This window comes from Mobula birostris, chromosome 4, assembly GCF_030028105.1.
Source record: "Mobula birostris isolate sMobBir1 chromosome 4, sMobBir1.hap1, whole genome shotgun sequence".
Classification (NCBI taxonomy): Eukaryota; Metazoa; Chordata; class Chondrichthyes; order Myliobatiformes; family Myliobatidae; genus Mobula; species Mobula birostris.
The window spans coordinates 29,088,077-29,104,519 of record NC_092373.1 but is presented as its reverse complement, the minus strand read 5'-3'; the positions used below and the strand labels follow the sequence as shown (position 1 = coordinate 29,104,519).

Below are 16,443 nucleotides of genomic sequence, written 5' to 3'. Positions count from 1 at the left end.
GGGGTCTATTATTAAGGATGAGATTTTTGGGATACTTGGAGGCACATAATGAAATCCACTGAAGTCAGCATATTTCGTTATTTTGCCTGACAAATCTGTTAGAGTTCTTTGAGAAAATAACAGGCAGGATAAACAAAGGAAAATCAGTTGTTTACTGTATTTTCAGAAGGCCTTTGACAAGGTGCCACACAAGGCTTCTAAACAAGATGTGAGCCTATGGTATTATAGGAAAGATACTAATTTGGGTAAAAGATTAGCTGACTGGCAGGAGTCAAAGATTGGGAATAAAAGGGGTCTTTTCTGGTTTGCTGGCGGTGACTAGTGGTGGTCTGCTGGGATTAGTGCTGAGACCGCTTCTTTTTAAGTTGTACGTCAATGATTGGATGACGGAATCGATGGCTTTGTGACCAAGTTTGCAGACGATACAGAGATAAGTGGAGGCACAGGTAGTGAGGAAGCAGGGAGTCTGCACGATGGCTTGGACAGTTTACAGAAGTAGCAGATGAAATATAGTGTAGGGAAGTGTATGGTCATGCACTTTGGTAGAAAGAATAAAGGCTTAGACTATTTTCTAAACAGAGAAAATTCAGAAATCAGAGGTGCAAACAGACGTTGGAGTCCTTGTGCAAGATTCACTAAATTTGCTGGTTGAGTCAGTGGTAAGGAAGGTAAAACCAATGTTAGTGTTCATTTCAAGAGAACTAGAATATAAAAGTAACTGTGTAGTGTTGAGCAACACACTCAAAACGCTGGAGGGATTCAGCAGGATCGGTGGTGATTATGGAAATGAATCGAAGTTTTAGGCCGAAGCACTTCATCAGGATTGGAAGGGAGTAGAAGGTGGGATGAGGGAAAGGAGTACAAGGTAGAAGGTGATGGGTGAGCCAGGTGTGTGGAGGAGGAGGAATGAAGTAAGAAGCTAGGAGATAGGTGGGAAAATAAGGAATCTGACAGGAGAGGGTCACCTTGTGTTTCTGTAATGCTGAGGATTTATAAGGAATTGACCAGAACATTTGGAGCAGTTTTTAGCTCCTTATGTAAGAACAGATGTGCTAGCCTTGGAGAGTGTCCAGAGGAGGTTCACAAGAATGATCTTAGGAATGAAAGAATTAACATATGAGGAATGTTGGAAGGCTCAGGGCATGTACTTGCTGGTGTTTAGAAAAATGAGGGGATCTCATTGAAACCTCTCAATTAACTAGATGGGGAGAGGATGTTTCCTAAAGTGGGAGTGTCTCGGACCAAAGGGCACTGCCTCAGAATAGAAGGATGCCCCTTTAGAACAGAGATGAAGAATTCCTTTAACCATAGGGTGGTGACTCTGGAATTCATTGCCACAGACGGCTGTGGGGCCAAGTCATTAGGTACAGTATATCTAAAACGGGGATGGATAGGTTCCTCATTAGTAAGGGCATCAAAGGTTGCGGGGAGAAGGCAGAAGAATGGGGTTGAAAAAGATAATAGTCCGTCTATGATAAAATGGTGGAGCAGACTTTGGGCCAAATGGCCTACTTCTGCTCCTATGCCTTATGATTTTACTGGCTAACAGCCATAACAAATTCATATAATACAGAGAAACATCATTCAGACCATTGAGTCTTTATCAGCTTTTAGAGTAATGCCAATGATCCCGTTTCTCCACAAATTTCTATGTAAGCTATTCACTGTATTGTCCATTAACTTCCCCCTCATTCTTTTGCTACGCACATGTACTATGGGTAGTTTACAATAACCATTTACCAGCACCTTGGTATGCGGGAGGAAACAAGGCCCCATTGGTCTTGGAGAGCATGCAAATCCACACCTGAGATCAGAATTGAACGCAAGTCACTGGAGCTATGCAGTACAGGTTCTAAATGCTGCCATCAGTCAGCACATTGATCGGTAAACTTGCAATTTGATATATCAGGAGCAAAGTTTTCAAGCACTTGGTTATGAAAGATGGGAAGTGTACATGGAAAGCAATGCATAATTTCTAGCAGGAAAATAAGCTGAAGAAAAGGGCTGATATCAGGGTACTACAGATGAAAAGTGATTTTGGTGATGTTGAATATCAAAGATTTTGAATGGCCTGTTCAGCCTCTGATATTGCTAAGGACAGCAATGCAGAGAAAATAAATTCTACATGTAGTAAATTTAACTTGATAATAAATCCCGGCACAATAGAACAAAATTTGACAAGATGTCAGTTAAGGATATAGTGGGGCAGAAGATAGCTGCTTTTATCTACTCAGTACAGACAGTCCCTGGTTTATATATGGGTTTCTCTCCTGAGAATTGTCCATAAGTTGATTTCTCTGTATGTCAGATATATTTGTTTACTATCGCTACCCATATCATATCATTCTATGTACACTTGTAATTCTTTCATTGAGTAGTCACCCCAGCACTGCCTTTAACTAAACTAATGGAACTATTCAGTCACTAGTTAATACTTTTAAACACATTATTAGTAGTAGCTTGAAAAATACTTTTCAATATTTAGGAGAATCTACACACACTTTAAGTCATTTCATTCATTACCCAGGGAACTCCTGTATTCTTGTAGGAACAGTTGTTTCAGTACGAAATGTCTGGTGTGGTGTGGTAAAAAGGAAATGGTGATGGGAACAGGTAAGGAAGAGATGATGTAAACCTGGGAAGTGATTGGTGTACATGTAGAACCTGATCCCTGAGGGACTCTGGAGAAAACTTAAGATACTGAACCAAGGATTTTTTGAGAAATAAAGGCATTGTGGAATTGGTTTTCGACTGACCTAACAAGCAAACAATGATAGCTGGAATTAAGAACTCAAATTGGAAACTGGTCCTAGGGACCTTTTATTATAAGGCGAGGTTGCAAAATCATGAAATGTTTATGTTCTGTCTAAGCAGATCAAATAACCTAATACTCCTTAACCTTCTGCCTTGCCAATATCATTTTTTTTTCCCTCTGATTCATGCAAAATTTTGTGTAGGGTGTCAGATTCACCTGTTGAAACCACCTGAGCTCATAGTGGACTTTCAGGGCAAACATTTTTGTCATTCATTTAACCATGTTTACAACCATATGATGAATAGTTATGTAACCCCATTTTCCTTGATGGAGTTTATTTAGCCACTTAAAGCCATCTGTCCTGCATGCATGTCACAAGAATTCAAATGTGGGTTTCTCAACAGTTATTAATTTAATTAGTTTTCGATACAATTGAGGACGACTATGGGTAACTGGCACTAAAAAGGCATGGGACTTAACAGCTACGATCATATTTAACAGCAGGCCAAGTATACCTATTCTTGCACCTACTTTCTTGTGCTTATGTGAATACTCATCAAGACTTTAAATACGTGGCTTGAGTGCAATTTCTTCATATCAGTGGTTATGAGTTTTCCACTTGGATGTGCATAACGTTAGTGTGACAAGGATTTAGATCTCTGCTGCTTTTTATAAATGTTTTTATAAATTTTAATGTGGAGGTAAGATGAGGTTTAACATATTTGGAGCGTAGAACAGCAATATAATCATATAACCCTATAACAATTACAGCACGGAAACAGGCCATCTCGGCCCTTCTAGTCCGTGCTGAACTCTTACTCTCACCTAGTCCCACCGACCTGCACTCGCCAATATTATCTGTTCTAAGGAATATTACCTTACTTAAACGCATATAGCCAGTAAACATTAGAGCAGCTTCTTAACAGTGTGTGCTGCGGTCCAAAGATGCTGGGTCATCATTGAATGCTCATATTTCATGATAGTGAAATGTGCAATGATACCTTATATCCTGCAAATCCACAATACCCTCACACAGCATGTGCAGATTTAGCTATACGTACACGAGGCCTTTACACATTAGTACAGTGCAATTTGACTTCAGTTTAATATCACTTACATATGTTTTGAAATTTGTTTTGTGGCGACATTACAGTGTAATATGCATAAAAATATAGATTATAATATTTACATTATATAATTAAGTAGTGCAAAAAGAGTGTTATAGTAAAGTGTATTTTAATTGTGATTATGAAATTAGCAAGCTGGTTTGATCCTGAAGGATAGATCATACAAATTCTTCTAGGGTAAGAATACACCATTGATGTTCCACAGCAAAGGTATGTGAAAACTAATTCATTGTGCCTTATTTCCCCATTCTCGGCAAAATAGCTGGCGGAATAGAGCTAATTTTTCATCCAAGTTCTGAACTGCTTTCTGATATGTATGCATATATGTAGCTAGGGTGCTTAAGACTTTTGCACCGTACTGTATAGATTTTGTTGGTTCAGTTATTTATACAACATATGAAATCACGGTCTGTGATTTGTGGGAGTGAGGACAGGAATTGTCAGCACTTGGCGTAATAGCACTGTTAAACTGACAGCAGCTTCTGCTGAGCATGAGATTAAAATGTGTATATTGCTGTCATTGCTTCCCTGCGGTTGCAATCTCCTGAGATGTAATCAGAGCAGAATTAGTGATTAGTTATAAGCTTCAGCAATTACGTGTTATTGTTTGTAACATGAATTTATTGTTGAATGAAATATAACTGTTTATCCGTGGTGTATTATGGAATAATTACTTACTCGTTTTTCTGGCAGTGACAAACTGGGCTTCTGTATGTTAATTTAATTCTCTGAGAACAGTTAAATATCTTAATCTTTTTCCAAATAGAATAATTTATTTTGAGACTTTGATATTTCAAAGCTTCTGCCCTGATCCCAAGTGTACTGTCTAGATGTTGACTTTCTTCCAAATGTTTAGAATAGTAAAAAAAAGTGATAATTTTGCTTCCTAGTTTAGATTAATGAGTCTTTATTATGGCTGTAGGCCACAGTTGGCCATTTTTGGCAGATGATTACAGTTCCTGTTGGTGAATCTGCTTAATCTTTGGGTAGGTTTTATCATAACAGCATCTCTCCACCGGTGATAGGACGGCACAGGCCTATATTTTGTCATTCCCACGGCACATTGATGATCTTTCCCAATCTTTCTAAGTGAAATGAGGATCACATGTGTGCATTAGAGGGGCATTTGGTCTGGATATTAATGCTCAACTTTGAGTAGGATTATTTAAAAATGGAATAATATTCCAGCATATGGAGGCTAATCATTCTTTCGTGAACATTGTGTTTGAATGGTTTTAGACTGGACTAGTACCCACAAGAGTTAAGCCAGATGATCCTTAACCATTTCATGAAATATCATTATTGTGAATTATTTAGTTTATGACATATTTTGGATGTAAGAGTAAAATGTTCCATGGTTTGGCATGTTAAATTTGCTGAGATTGTTGTGTTTGAATTAAATTTAAGTTCTTCTCACCAACCATCAAGCATTAGGCCAATAAGACAATGAAATTAGCAATAAAGACACAATTTTTGCAATCTAGTCATAAAAAACTAATCCAAAGATTATAAACAACTACAGGGCTACTTGCCCTTTAACCACTTTATGTCGCTTTAAAATAATAAACCAAGCTGTATCACTCAGATATTAGAACAAATAAGCAAAAACCCGGACAAAAAGAGCCTGAGAAGATCGAGTAGAATTCACAGCTGCCCATGGTGATAATCAAAAGGCTGGAACTTGAGATGGAGGTTGTTGGGGTGAAGGATAATGTACAGCAAGAGTAAAGCCAGCAGGGGATGCAAGAGCTTAATTTTAATATTAAGGGATTGCTTAACTCAGACCCAGTGTAGAAAAGCAAGTATGGGGGTAATGTCATGAGCTTAAACATGAGCAGCAGAATTTGTGATTAGCAAGTTCCACTTAGAAACCTGTTGGAATAGACAACTATAGAGGCTTCAGCACAGGTATAGTCTGCATTGAATGAATTGGGCCTAATACAGGGATGCAAGTAGTGTGGTCCAAGTGCAGTTATCAGAGGGGAGTGGTGTGTTATCGCATAGCTGTGAAACCTGATGCTTATGTCAGTGATGATTGGCATGTAGTTGGGAAATAGGATGAAGGCAAGATAGGAACATAAATAACGCTGTGGGGAGAAGAGGGGGAAGCCATTGTTAATAATGTCCTGGTGTTAGTTGTATAGACGAGAATGGAACTAGGTGTGCAACCGAAACCTGCTGGATGATGCTGTCATCAAAGATGAGGACTGCCGGCAGGTTGAGAAAAGGAGGAGGGATTGTTTACCTCTATAACAACTACATTTGGATGTAACTTGGACCTGATGGAATGCACCCTCGAGCTCTGAAGGAAGTAGCTGGAGAGATTGTGGAGGCATTAACAATGATCTTTCAAGAATCGATAGATTCTGGCATTGTACCGGATGACTGGAAAATTGCAAATGTTACTCCGCTATTTAAGAAGGGTGGGAGGCAGCAGAAAGGAAACTATAGACCTGTTAGCCTGACATCAGTGGTTGGGAAGTTGTTGGAATCGATTGTTGGCAATGAAATTACAGAGTACCAGAAGGCACACGACAAGATAGGCCAAAGCCAGCATGGTTTCCTGAAAGGAAAATCCTGCCTGACTAACCTACTGCAATTTTTTGAGAAAATTACAAGCAGAGTAGACAAAGGAGATGCAGTAGATGTGTGTACTTGGATCTTCAGAAGGCCTTTGACAAAGTGCCACACATGAGGCCGCTCAGCAAGATGAGATCCAATGGAATTACAGGGGAGTTACTAGCTTGGGTGGAGCATTGGCTGATCGGCAGAAAACAAAGTGGGAATAAAGGGATCCTATTCTGGCTGGCTGCTGGTTACAGGGGTTGGAGTTGGGACCGGAGCTTTTTACAATGTATGTCAATGATTTGGACTATGAGATTAATGGATTTGTGGCTAAATTTGCTGATGATACAAAGATAGGTGGAGGAGTGGGTAGTGTTGAGGAAACAGAGAGCCTGCAGAGAGACTTAGATAGTTGAGGTGAATGGGCAAAGAAGTGGCAAATGAAATAAAATGTTGGAAAGTATGGTCATGCACTTTGGTGGAAGAAATTAACAGGCAGACTATTATTTAGATGGGGAGGGAATTCAAAGTGCAGAGATGCAAAGGGACTTGGGAGTGATTGTGCAGGATATCCTAAAAGGTAACCTCCAGGTTGAGTCGGTGGTGAAGAAGGTGAATGCAATGTTGGCATTCATTTCTAGAGGTATAGAATATAAGAGCAAGGACGTGATGTTGAGGCTCTATAAGGCACTCGTGAGACCACGCTGGAGTATCGTGTGCAGTTTTGGGCTCCTTATTTTAGAAAGGATATACTGACATTGGAGAGGGTTCAGAGAAGATTCACGAGAATGATTTCAGGAATGAGAGGGTACCGTATGAAGAACATCTGGCAGCTCTTGGGCTGTATTCCCTGGAGTTCAGGAAAATGACCAGATTAGATATGGCAAAGTTATTTCCCATGGTAGGGGAGTCCAGGACAAGAGGGCATGACTTCAGGATTGAAGGATGTCCATTTAGAACAGAGATGCAGAAAAATTACTTGTCAGAGGGTGGTAAACCTGTGGAATTTGTTGCCACAAGCGGCTGAGGAGGCCAAGTCATTCAGTGCATTTAAGGCAGAGATAGATAGCTTCTTGATTAGCTAGGGCATCATAGGGTATGGGGAGAATGGCCTACTTCTGCTCCTATATCTTATGGTCTTAATTTGTGACTTTTTAGTTTTAGTTATCTGCCAGGAGTTGAAACTGGTTGAAAGGATAGAAATATGGAGTTTGAGTAAGATGGGTATGAATTTAAAAGACTCTAGGTTGCTAAAGTTGCAATGATGTTTGCAATTAAACTTGTTAATAATAATCAATTTGTTTGAACTAACTGTGGCTGAATGGTGCTAAGGTTTCTGTAGAGCTGATTGCGGACTTTTCTCCAAATCCTCTCGTTCTTCTCTCATCAGGTGGAGCCTCTGCATCAACAAATGCTAATTTTGCAAATTTTGATAACTTCCCAAAATCTTCTAGTGCCGACTTTGGAGCTTTCTGTTCTTCTGGAAGTGACACATCAGTAATCAAAGCGCAAGCTGTTAGTGAAGATAAATATGCAGCCCTCGCCGACCTGGATAATGCTTTCAGCAGCAATACACAAGCACAAGGTAAAATCTCTCGGATATTACTCGGCTGTAGTAAGGCATTGAATTACAGGGGTGTCAGTAGTAGAGTGTCAGAATCAGATTTATTGACATTGTCTTGAAATTTGTTTTGTTGCAGCAGTTCAGTGCAAAGACAAAAAATTACTATAAATTGCAAAATTCATATGACTGACAGGTTGACTTTGTCAACCTGTCAATCATCAGGTCATGCCTCAGGGACTTGTGCTAGTATTAATTTGTGACTGTAGGTGTGGATGATAACTATGTGCTGTGTGTGAGTGTGTACTGTGTTTTGCACTTTGACCGCAGAGGAATGATGTATACCTGTGTACAATTGAATGACAATGAACTTGAACTTGAAAACAAAAAGTGCACAAAAAAGGAATAATAAGATAGTGTTCGTGGACTGTTCAGAAACCTGATGGTGGAGGGGAAGAAGCTATTTTTGAATTGAGTGTGTCTCTGTCTCCTGTACCTCCTCCCTGATGATAGTAAAACGAGGCCATGTCTCGGATAGTGAGGGTCCTTAGTGATGGATGCTACCACCTTGAGGCTGCACCCTTTGAAGATGTCCTTGGATGATGGGGAGGGTTGTCATCATGATGGAGCTCGGTGAGTTTACAACGTCCTGTAGCCTCTAGCTATTCTGTGTATTAGAGCCTCCATACCAGACAGTAATGCAGCCAGTTAGAATACTGTCCTCTATACATCCATAGGAATTTCCAAGAGTGTTTGGTGTCATGCCATATCTCGTCAATCTTCTAATAAGATATAGCTGCTGGCATGCCACCTTTGTGATTGCAGCAATATGGCTGGGTCCAGGGACTTAAAGCTGCTTCCCCTTCAGTGAGGACCGATGTGTGGTGTCAGCCCTTCAATACCTAGTCACAGTCTAGATTATTGCATGTCACAGACACAATGGAGAACTTGCAGCACCATCACAGGCACATAGCATCATATAATCGTGAATTATACACAATCTTACAAGAATGCAATTGAACGAAAATACAGGGGAATAATTATAATTTTGAGGAAGAGGGTTGGTCTCAGATGAATCCATAGAAAGGGTGCAGAGAAGATTTACAAGCATGTTGCCTGGATTGGGGAGCATGCCTTATGGGAATAAGTTGAGTGAACTTGGCCTTTTTTCCTTGGAGTGACGGAGGGTGAGCGGTGTCCTGATAGAGGTGTATAAGATGATGAGAGGCATTGGTTGTGTGGATAGTCAGAGGCTTTTTCCCAAGGCTGAAATAGCTAGCATGAGAGTGCACAGTTTTAATGTGCTTGGAAGTAGGTACAGAGGAGATGTTAGGGTTAAGTTTTTTATGCGGAGAGGGGTGAGTGCGTGAAATGAGCTGCCGGCGACAGTAGTGGAAGCGGATACGGTAGGGTCTTTTAAGAGACTCCTGGACAGGTACATGGAGCTTAGAAAAATAGAGGGCTATGGGTTACCCTAGGTAATTTCTCAGGTAAGGACATGTTTGGCACAGCTTTGTGGGCCGAAGGGCCTGTATTGTGCTGTAGGTTTTCTATGTTTCTATGAATCATAATACTTCACTGACATCCAAAATCTCGAAATAGGATTGGAAATACCTATCTGGCTTGATGTCTGTCATGTTTTCAATGTCATGTTTATGTTCGGTTCCAGAGATCTGAATCCAGGTTAACTTTTCAGTGTGATACTGAATGTCGGGAGTGATTTGTGTGAGACTAAACAGCACTCGCACTGTCACTCTCATGGTTGGGTTTAAATGACCCTGTGGCTATTTTGAAAGCAATATTTTTGATGGAGTAATATATACATCTATCAGCATTGTTTAGACTACTTATGCTGATTTAGCCAGCTTTTTCCCCACATAGCAGCAGTGGCTACACATCAAATGTGCTTAATTGGATGTAATGTGCTTTGGCAAGCCCTGTCTTGAAAGGAACTACATAAATACGTGTTTCTTTTCCCGTCATTCGGCTCAGCTAAAATGAACAGATAAACTGCAGGCTACTTGGTTGGCAACACCTGTCCCGATGCCTGCTGAGTTTTTTTGTTAAAACCATTCACTACTAATCAGACCATAACATTTGTTGAGGGATATTTTGAAATCCTTAAATTTGATAAGATTCAGCAATTAATGAGTCATCTATGATTAAACAAAGGTTTGATTGATTTTTCCTACCATGAGATGAATTATACTGTATTGTGGGAAATTTAGTAGGGTAGACTCACATTTTAGCACAGTGTGCGGCAATGTGATCAAGCATAATTTCAGTAACTAAAACCATTTCAAGTTCAGAAAAGAGATGTTATTTAATTTTATATTTTAACAAAAGATAATATTGGATGTTATTTTAAGCTTCTGAAGTTTTCCAGGCTCCATAATCATATCTTTGATATATTTTCTTCTCTCCTACATATAGGGACAAGTAGTCAACTAACTAATTTCGGCTCAACGTCTGTTGGATCTTCAGTGATAACTGCCAATCAGTCAAGCTCGGCAAACAAGTATGCAGCACTAGCAGAATTAGATAATATGTTTAGCCGTCCGGCACCCTCTAGTAATGTATTTAGTACAAGCAGGTAAAGTGCATTGTCTCCTGGCACCTTAGAATGTAGACTTTAGAAATTCAAATCACAAACCCTACGTGCAGCTAAGTAATGATCTTGAGGAGTAAGGCCAAAAGCCAGTTAGACCACACAGTGAAAATCTTACCTAGTGAATCAGCTGCCAGAGAGGATTTTAAGTGAAGGGCATAGGTTGCCGACAGCAGCTTGCCAGCGTCCTCTCTCTTGGACAATTTGTCCCCAGGTGTAACCCATCTTCGAATATCCATCCCCGCCTAGAGATCTGGTCTTCGGTGGCTCTATTAGCATTTCTCTAGCTCTGGGTTTTTACAGGGTGGGTTTTCTGGACTCATGCCCAACCACCTGCCTTTTGCATCTGAGATTGGGACCATCCATGGTGGAGATTTGCTATAAAATTTTTAGCTATGACTTGGCTTCATCATAGTTCAGTCATTACTCTCCTGATTATAATGCTTGAAACAATACTAAATCACTAATAAATACAGTGGCATGCAAAAGTTTGGGCACCCCTGGTCAACATTTCTGTTACTGTGAATAGTTACGTGAGTAGATGATGAACTGATCTCCAAAAGTCATAAAGTTAAAGATGAAACATTCTTTTCAACATTTTAAACAAGATTAGTGTATTATTTTTGTTTTATACAATTTTAGAGTGAAAGAAAAGAAAGGAGCACCATGCAACAGTTTGGGCACCCCAAGAGATTTGAGCTCTCAGATAACTTTTACCAAGGTCTCAGACCTTAATTAACTTGTTAGGGCTATGGCTTGTTCACAGTCATCGTTAGGAAAGGCCAGGTGATGCAAATTTCAAACCTTTATAAATACCCTGACTCCTCAAACCTCGTCCCAACAATCAGCAGCCATGGGCTCCTCTAAGCAGCTGCCTAGAACTCTGAAAATTAAAATAAATGATGCCTACAAAGCAGAAGAAGGCTGTAAGAAGATTGCAAAGCATTTTCAGGTAGCTGTTTCCTCAGTTCGTAATGTAATTAAGAAATGGCAGTTAACAGGAATGGTGGAGGTCAAGTTGAGGTCTGGAAGACCAAGGAAACTTTCCAGGAGAACTGCTCATAGGATTGCTAGAAAGGCAAATCAAAACCCCCGTTTGACTGCAAAAGACCTTCAGGAAGATTTAGCAGACTCTGGAGTGGTGGTGCACTGCTCTACTGTGCAGCGACACCTGCACAAATATGACCTTCATGGAAGAGTCGTCAGAAGAAAACCTTTCCTGCGTCCTCACCACAAAATTCAGTATCAGAAGTTTGAAAAGGAACATCTGAACAAGCCTGATGCATTTTGGAAACAAGTCCTGTGGACTGATGAAGTTAAAATAGAACTTTTTGGCCACAATGAGCAAAGGTATGTTTGGAGAAAAAAGGGTACAGAATTTCATGAAAAGAACACCTCTCCAACTGTTAAGCAACAGGGTGGATCGATCATGCTTTGGGCTTGTGTTGCAGCTAGTGGCACGGGGAACATTTCACTGGTAGAGGGAAGAATGAATTCAATTAAATACCAGCAACTTCTGGAAACAAACATCACACCGTCTGTTTAATAAAAGAAAGCTGAAGATGAAAAGAGGATGGCTTCTACGACAGGATAATGATCCTAAACACACCTTAAAATCCACAATGGACTACCTCAAGAGGCGCAAGCTGAAGGTTTTGCCATGGCCCTCACAGTCTCCTGACCTAAACGTCATTGAAAATCTGTGGATAGACCTCAACAGAGCAGTGCATGCAAGACGGCCCAAGAATCTCACAGAACTAGAAGCCTTTTGCAAGGAAGAATGGGCGAAAATCCCCTGAACAAGAATTGAAAGACTCTTAGCTGGCTACAGAAAGTGTTTCAAAGCTGTGATACTTGCCAAAGGGGGTGTTACTAAGTACTGACCATGCGGGGTGCCCAAACTTTTGCTTTGGGCCCTTTTCCTCTTTTGTTATTTTGAAACTGTAAAAGATGGAAATAAGAAACTAATCTTGCTTAAAATATTAAAGAAATGTGTCATCTTTAACTTTATGCCTTTTGGAAATCAGGTCATCTTTTACTCGCTTAGCTATTCATAGTAACAGAAATTTTGACCGGGGTGCCCAAACTTTTACATGCCACTGTATATGGATTACTCTAATTAGAATTACTATTAAATTGTAGCTTTCTTTACAATGTATTTACAAATGCCTTTTACAAACAAAGACATAGTGAAGTCGTTATTCTTTCAGTTGTTTTATATAAAAAAGTAGCCTGTTACTACCATCTGATTATGAGAGCAGGCTGAAGTAGGTCAAGTTGCCATGGTCTGTCACTTCACAGGACTCAGTCCCCACTGCATTTGTACTGATTGGGAGATCCTTATTGTGATGTGATGTTTTATTTTAAGCTTGACCTTGGTTCTTTGGCCATTTAAGACAGCATTGCTCTTGATGTTGAAGGATCTTGTACAATAATAAATATTTAAGTTGTGAGGTTTTCCATTGTACAAGGAGACTCAATACAGCTTACCACTGGAATTTTCCACCCCCCCCCCCACCCTCTTACAACACTTAACAGGAATCTTTACCAGTTCTACTTTTCCTTCAGCTGGGACTGTAAATCTTGTATGGCTGGAAACTTGAGGCTGCACGTAGCTAAGAAGCTGTGAGTCTAAGGGTTAGCTATACTGCTGTATGGAATTAGACTTTTTTTTAAACAACTTGGAAGTTGCAGAATGTAATAGTTCTGAACATTGGCACATCTTTCACAAATATAGATGTTAACTGGGAAGTATCCATGTTACCCATTAAGTTTAGTACCAGGCGTAGAATGAGTTGAGCAGAGTTAGACCAACTTCAGTAGTCCAGAGTATTCACTCGAGTTGAAAAATATTGCTTACAAAATAAGGAAGATCTTCACATCATGAAGCCTCAAAAGGTTTTAAAAATATTTCAAATAATTCATTGATTCTGGGAAAATAATGCAAAATAAAATATCAATAAGGCCATGGGACATTAAGGGAGTTAGTAGCTGGGTTATTTTTGTTTCATCCCCATTTACAGCTTATTTAAGTAGAGATGAAACAATGTTATGGTCATAATAACAATAGAGGAAAGAGCCAAATTGCTCTTATTTCATCCTGGTGTTTTTTTTTTGCTTTGCTCTCAAGTTACAATAAATTCTTTGGAGGAAAAACCTATTGGGCAGCATATTGGAACAGCTGTAAGCTGTTATTTTTGCAGGTCATAGTCCGTATTGATCTGTTCTCCTTGGGCTTCACAACCTCCCTGAAATGTGTCTTAGGTTGGATTCCTGCCCACAACCTGTTCTTTGTCCCTGTTTACTCCCATATACAATGATTTACCTGTGAGGTTCCAGCCAGGTATAGAGATTTAATCAGCTTTTTTTTTCATTTCAATAAATGAAAAATGACATAAAGTTCATGTAGACACCTTCCCATATAAGAGTATAATAAATCGAAAAAACTGGGCTTCAACACTCTGATCAGAGAGATCATGTCTTTGGAATGGCATTAAAACTTGCAGGTTTTCATTTTATTCATGATAATCAAAATCTTCCTGTGATTCATTGCCATATGTGTACTTGGAAGCTATTATAGTAACAACTTTTTAAAAAGTGGGTCATTGAAATTTCAGTTTTATAGTTAGTAATTTTCAGGGTTGGAAGCAGAACTCTGTTCAGTGTTCTCTGAGACTTGAGTGTGGAATATTTCAGTTCATTTGGATTAATACTTGCACAGCACAAAACTACACAATGTTTTCTACAGATTGCGTAGTATGTTGTGCTGCATGCAATTATAGATTTAAGTGAAATGAAAATTAGTTTTGTTTGCATTTGTTAAGACTCCACACATCATTTGGGCAAGGAGAGAAATGCTGATAGTAAAATCAGATGTTTGCCTGTCCCTCCCAGAGATTTCAGTCCAGAACTACAAGATCTTCACTTACTGATCCAGTAAAACATCCAACCTCTCTGCCCTTTGCTGCATTGTCTCTCTCTTTCACTACAAGTCGTATCACAGGTTGGTCTACTTTGTGGGTAATATAAGTGGCACACACAGATTGTCCAATGTATTCTTGATGCAAAAAAAAAGCCTTTTCATAAGTTTGACAGCGAGATTTTGCATGTCTTTAAATATCCTGCAATGTGTTCAGATTCTGATTGAACATAGTTGCTAACTTTTAAAGAACTAACATAAAATTATATAAGAATTACGTTAAATATAACAACATAATGAAAATACCAGGCCCTTTTAACCACAATTAAAAGACACATAACTAACAACTTGTTTTCAATAACAGGTCTTTTTAAAGAAGGCTTGTTCCCACTCCTTAAGAAACTACCTACTAGTTAAAATTACTGGTCTGTTAATTATAGTTCTAAACTACTTCAAGCTGAATATGATGTTTTGAAGATTAAACTTAGACAGGAGAGTGCCAGCATCTGATGCTGTGCTTGGAAGTTGCAGCCACATTGGGACTGAACTTGCAGTATAAATGCTTAGAACAGTCCACAGTCCTGGCCTGTATGTGTGTGTGTTGTATCCAGCCCCGAGGGGGGAAATTACCTAATCAAGTCAGTGGTTTGATCAAAATTCACTTTGACCAGCAATCTGTCAAACACCTTGAATCATGCAGTTAAACTCTTTCCTAAATAAAGAATGTGCTGCTGAATAAAAATAAATGTGAGTGAAAGCTCCTTGAATTGAAGAGCTGCAGTAAAGGTGAAAAAGTTTAATGTAATGTGACCAAGAAAACAGCTACCTTCTGACATTGTGCCCTTGAGTTCTGCCCCAACTTGGGCATTTAACAAATCTGTCGAAGTTTCTTTTGATAGCTCTGCCAAATATTAATGGTGTCCTGGTCTAGATATTGACATAATTACAGGCTTTCAATATCTGTTTAGATAGAATTTAAGATGAGAAAAACTGTTTTCGCATCACCAAAAATGACAAGAATCCTAATTGTTTGTGTGGTATTTCCCACTTACTGCCCATTATGCCACTGGTGTTTAGGAGGGTAATGAAGGTCTTCCATATCTGGTGGTGCTCAGGGCTTCCTTCATCGTGTCTGTAGCTTGCTCTTGGTTTTCACTACTGTCATTCGTGCAAGTCCCAGGTGGAGACTCAGGAATACGGATATAAAAGAATTCTTCATTGCTGTTTCCATAACAATTTTGTTTCACCAGTCATCAGGGTTGTTGGCTTTGAGCTGACCATCCCACCCAACCTAGAGTACCAGTGGACCATTCTTTGTCTGGCCTCTGTTTGGCATGGGTGACAGAACCAAGAGCCAAAGCATAAAGCCCTGACTCCAGCCAGGATAGTGGTCAAGTTATTGAAGCATGTAAGCCTCCAAACCATGACAAGATTGTAGTCCTCTTGGAGGATTCCCCACTTAGTATATATTAAAATTGTATTTTATTTTATCACCAAGAAACACTATTTTCTAAATATGAGCTTTTTGCAACTTATTATGTGTTTTTTTTTCCAACATGCCTTCTCTTAGCTGCTACGATAATGCTGCTGTCCAATGGACCTGGACTGAACATGTCCCTGTAGTTTTAAGCAGTTGGCCCTTGTGAAATGCTACAGTGAGAGGCAAAAACAGACTATTTGACCAAGCCAGTCTGTGCTGCATTTTTTGCTTCCCGTGAGCCTTCTCCCATCTCTCCTCATCTGTCTTTGTTTGAATGTACCAGTGCTTTCCAAATAACACACAGCACCTTGCTTGCCCCTAAATATTATGAGTTCAGATTAGGATTGTTCCTCTACTTTGGATTTTTCTCAGTGACCTATAAACCTAATGCATCTTTTAAAATACCTATCACTAGTTTTCAAGGATTC

General features: G+C 39.5%; 1 protein-coding gene across 5 annotated transcripts in view; it reads left to right on the top strand.

Annotated features, from left to right (window-relative positions):
* The window catches only part of agfg1a (ArfGAP with FG repeats 1a), a 59,083-nt gene that overhangs the window by 22,573 nt on the left and 20,067 nt on the right, over nucleotides 1-16,443 (top strand). For 4 of the 5 annotated variants that reach the window (XM_072255079.1, XM_072255078.1, XM_072255076.1 and 1 more), the window contains 2 exons: nucleotides 7,838-8,032; nucleotides 10,442-10,526. In XM_072255079.1, coding sequence (XP_072111180.1) covers nucleotides 7,838-8,032; nucleotides 10,442-10,526 — 280 coding nt within the window. Of the gene's footprint in view, nucleotides 1-7,837; nucleotides 8,033-10,441; nucleotides 10,602-16,443 lie in introns of all 5 variants that reach the window. The other variant, XM_072255075.1, reaches the window with a different exon arrangement.